This window comes from Amphimedon queenslandica, unplaced genomic scaffold (genome assembly GCF_000090795.2).
Source record: "Amphimedon queenslandica unplaced genomic scaffold, v1.1 AMPQUscaffold_12011, whole genome shotgun sequence".
Taxonomy (NCBI): domain Eukaryota; kingdom Metazoa; phylum Porifera; class Demospongiae; order Haplosclerida; family Niphatidae; genus Amphimedon; species Amphimedon queenslandica.
The window spans coordinates 10,484-14,013 of NW_003547750.1; the positions used below are offsets into that span (position 1 = coordinate 10,484).

Below are 3,530 nucleotides of genomic sequence, written 5' to 3' on the forward strand. Positions count from 1 at the left end.
GTCACCAGAATACATTACAATGAAAGAGATGTTAGCTGATCTTGTTGATCTTGTTGGCAGGAAATGCTCCAGTTATTTCTCAGTTAAATAATCATCTCTTTTCATCTAATCTCATTCCTAAAGCAGTACATCTTACTGTTGGAACCACTGGACTCTGTCCTTATGATAGAGCTAATAAAATATTCTCTTCAGTACTAGCATCACTTGAGTGTCATCCTAATCCTAACAGTGTGTTCTCTTCTCTCATTACATCACTACAGAAAGTAGGACTGAAGAACATGGTATCTAAACTAATGGAAAATTTAAGTAAGATATACAGTACCTTATCCCCCATTTAACTATTATTTAAATTTTTTATAACAGAAATGAAAGGTGGTAATGTTGATCCTAATCTAGAGCAGCAGCCATCAGTTAGTGAGGGACCACTTCAACCAGTGGATGTCACTGCACAATCTCACATACCACAACCAACAATCACTGGATCACAATCATCTACTCCTACTACTGTCATTGAGCTCAGTTCAAAGAGTGAAGTTGCTGCCAATATTGAAAGTCTTCATTCTTGTTTTGCATCTCTTGATTCTGATATAAGAGATGAGTTTGAGGAGCTGGTGGAAAAGGGTAAAGTGAATCTTAAAGCTGTAGCTAGGAGTGCAGCAGCTTATTTAAGCATTAAAGTATCCAGTTTGAAATATGGAGACGTTGATGAATTATTTGATTCTCTTCAGCCTCATTATGACTTCTTCAGTTGTGGCGGTGTACTTAAACACTTGGCAAACAAATACCTTTCAAATGTACAAACTGAACTAACTCAATACATTGATAGTGTTGATAAATTCTCAGAATCATCACAACTGAAGCACGTACGATTAGCAATCAAGGAGAAATTGTCATCATTACCAGCAGCAGCCTCACCAACCACTAGCAATCAAACAAAGCCATTCATCATTAAACTGAATGGTAGATGGGAAATAATGACTTTAAAAAACTTTAAAAGAGTTCTTCAGTATTATTTTGGGCAAGAAATAGCAGATACTTGCACTATAAGGGACATTGGTATTGGCTCAGTAGTTGCTACACTGTTTATACGAACCTCACTATCACAGTCTCTTATTGATGCTATCAATAACAAAACAAACTCAATGAGTAGATTAGGAATATTGGAAGTTGCTGTTGACAATAAAGTGATTCCTATCAGAAGAGAAGACAATAACAATTTTGACATTTCGCTCCAGCAATCAGTTAAAGCTGGTTATAGTTTTGAAGTATCAATGCTACTGCAGTTAGGAGCTGATCCTAACAGTAAAGATGAGAGAGGAAAGAGTGCAGTAGAGATAGCTAATGAAGGAGGACACACTCAAATAAAAGAAATACTACTAACTGCTGGAGGTGAGTTATTTTGATACTAATATTAATACACACACATATTATACCATTAATACAGTAAACCCTCTATTAACAAACACTCTCTATAGTGCACACCTCCTAATGGACAGCACCTAGTGTACCAATTACATTCCTTACTGTATAAAATAACCTCCACATAAAGGACACCTCTGTATAACAGAGACACTTTCACGTCCCATTGTATAGAACTTGAGTACCAGTGATTGAGTTTGACAATAAAACTTTATAAAAAAGATTCACAAAAACACAATAAAAATTACCAAAAATCATAGTCAGTATAATTGTAAGTTATCATATAGAATCTTCTGCTCTAAAAAAAGAGAAAGAATAAAAAGAGACAAAATATAATTTAAAATGCAAGAATTCAGAACAGATAATGACAAGATACAAGTATATATGGTATATGCTTACATTAGCTTGTGCTTTGAAGTTGACTAGCTGGCATATGGACCAAGGACTATAAAAAGAGAGGGAGAGGGAGAAAAAATGAGTATGAGAGAAAAAGGGAGGGACAATAATTATTGATTTCAATACATTAATAAAACGTACAATTGATTTTTGTTTACTAGCTGTCACATGATAAAAGATAGACCACACCCATTCCATCCTAGCAGCTGTAAGGACTTACTGGTACAAAAACCAGCATCACCTGGAACAACACACAAACATCATTAATAAAATAATAATAATATTATCATTTTATCTATTATACTGTATTAAAATAATAATATACACACATTAACTGACTGACTAATTTACATTATTTACCTATTATATACTGTATTTGCTCAAATAAACGCCCTGCTCAAATAAATGCCCATGACAAATATTTTCTAACTATATGCATATTTTACCCAGTAAATGTGCCCTAGGATTTAGATTGTCCGAGATAGCCTAGCTGTTGGAGTACAGTTTGGAACATTAGAAGGTCGTGTGTTCAAATCTACTATGGGCTTTTTTTGTTTTTTTTTACTTGATTTTTTTTCCTGTTAAGAAATAAACACCCAGGCGTTTAATCGAGCAAATACGGTACACACATTAACTGACTGACTGTGTTTACTATTAGGAGAAGAGACTGGAGAGGTGGAATGGATCAGTGGTAGTGTATCCCTCACTAAACCATCAGCAGGTCAATGTCAGGAAGTGATCAGTCAGTTAACGGACAATCATCAGGAAATTAACCTCCATCACTCATCACCTGATATTGTATACTTATTGATGTCATTAGCACTAGACATAAGAACAATAAAGAGGATTAGTATACACAACACTAAAATAAAAAAAGATGTCATCCTCTTACTGTCACACAAAATAACAAACAATACTTCATTAGAGGAACTATGGATTAGTGATAATTCCATCAATGATGATGGAGTCATTGCACTAACACAATCATTAATTAATAATAAAACAATTATTACCTTATATCTTTGTAACAATCCTGACATCACTTCAACCAGTGCTCAGTCACTAGCTGAACTTTTACTCTACAACCGCACAATGTCAGTCCTTTATCTTAACGGTACTAACATTGATACTGATGGAGTACTGGTACTGATGGAATCTCTCAGGACCAATGATACACTAAGGAGACTAGTTCTAGAAGACAATAAACATAAACAAACTTGTTATTCTTTACCTTATTATAAAACTATTGAAAACAGAATAGCTTTTGTGTAATTATTACATATATACATACATTGTATTAGTTAATTAAAAAGTAATTTATATTATTAAATGGTTTAAATGTTTGTGCGTGCGCACGTGCATGCTGCCTAGTGATGGGCGAATCCAGAAATTAGCAATCGATTCCGATTCCAAATACTTTTGGGACTGGAATCGAATACCGATTCCGAGTACTGACATATGCGCATGCGCAGAACCACGTGTTAATTTAATTTAATTTAATGGACCTTATTCAATGAAATTTTTCTAATTAACGCGCACCTGAGTTGGTGGTAAAATGGCGGATTTTTGTAGGAAAGACAGGCTGAGCAATCTTCTCTTTTTATCCAGCCATTCTAGCTGTGAGAACCACTTTGAGCTGTCCTTTTGTTTCAGTATACTCTATTTATTTCTTCTGTAAGCTCATTGGTTGCTGTTCTGGCTTTTATAGCATTTTA

The 3,530-nt window shown here is 34.4% G+C and overlaps 1 protein-coding gene and 1 long non-coding RNA gene across 2 annotated transcripts; one reads left to right on the top strand and one right to left on the bottom strand.

The window, feature by feature from the left end:
* The first annotated feature begins 60 nt into the window (after positions 1-60).
* Positions 61-3,087, top strand: LOC109588565 (uncharacterized). Its single transcript, XM_020004710.1, has 3 exons — positions 61-306; positions 364-1,389; positions 2,474-3,087. The coding sequence occupies exons 1-3, from the start codon at positions 279-281 to the stop codon at positions 3,085-3,087; spliced, it is 1,668 nt and encodes a 555-aa protein (XP_019860269.1). The 5' UTR covers positions 61-278.
* Positions 1,611-1,858, bottom strand: LOC109588566 (uncharacterized). The gene is made up of 2 exons (XR_002188246.1): positions 1,819-1,858; positions 1,611-1,717 (listed from the first exon to the last, which is right to left on the bottom strand). It is a non-coding gene; the product is annotated as an uncharacterized LOC109588566 (long non-coding RNA).
* Positions 3,088-3,530: the final 443 nt, after the last annotated feature.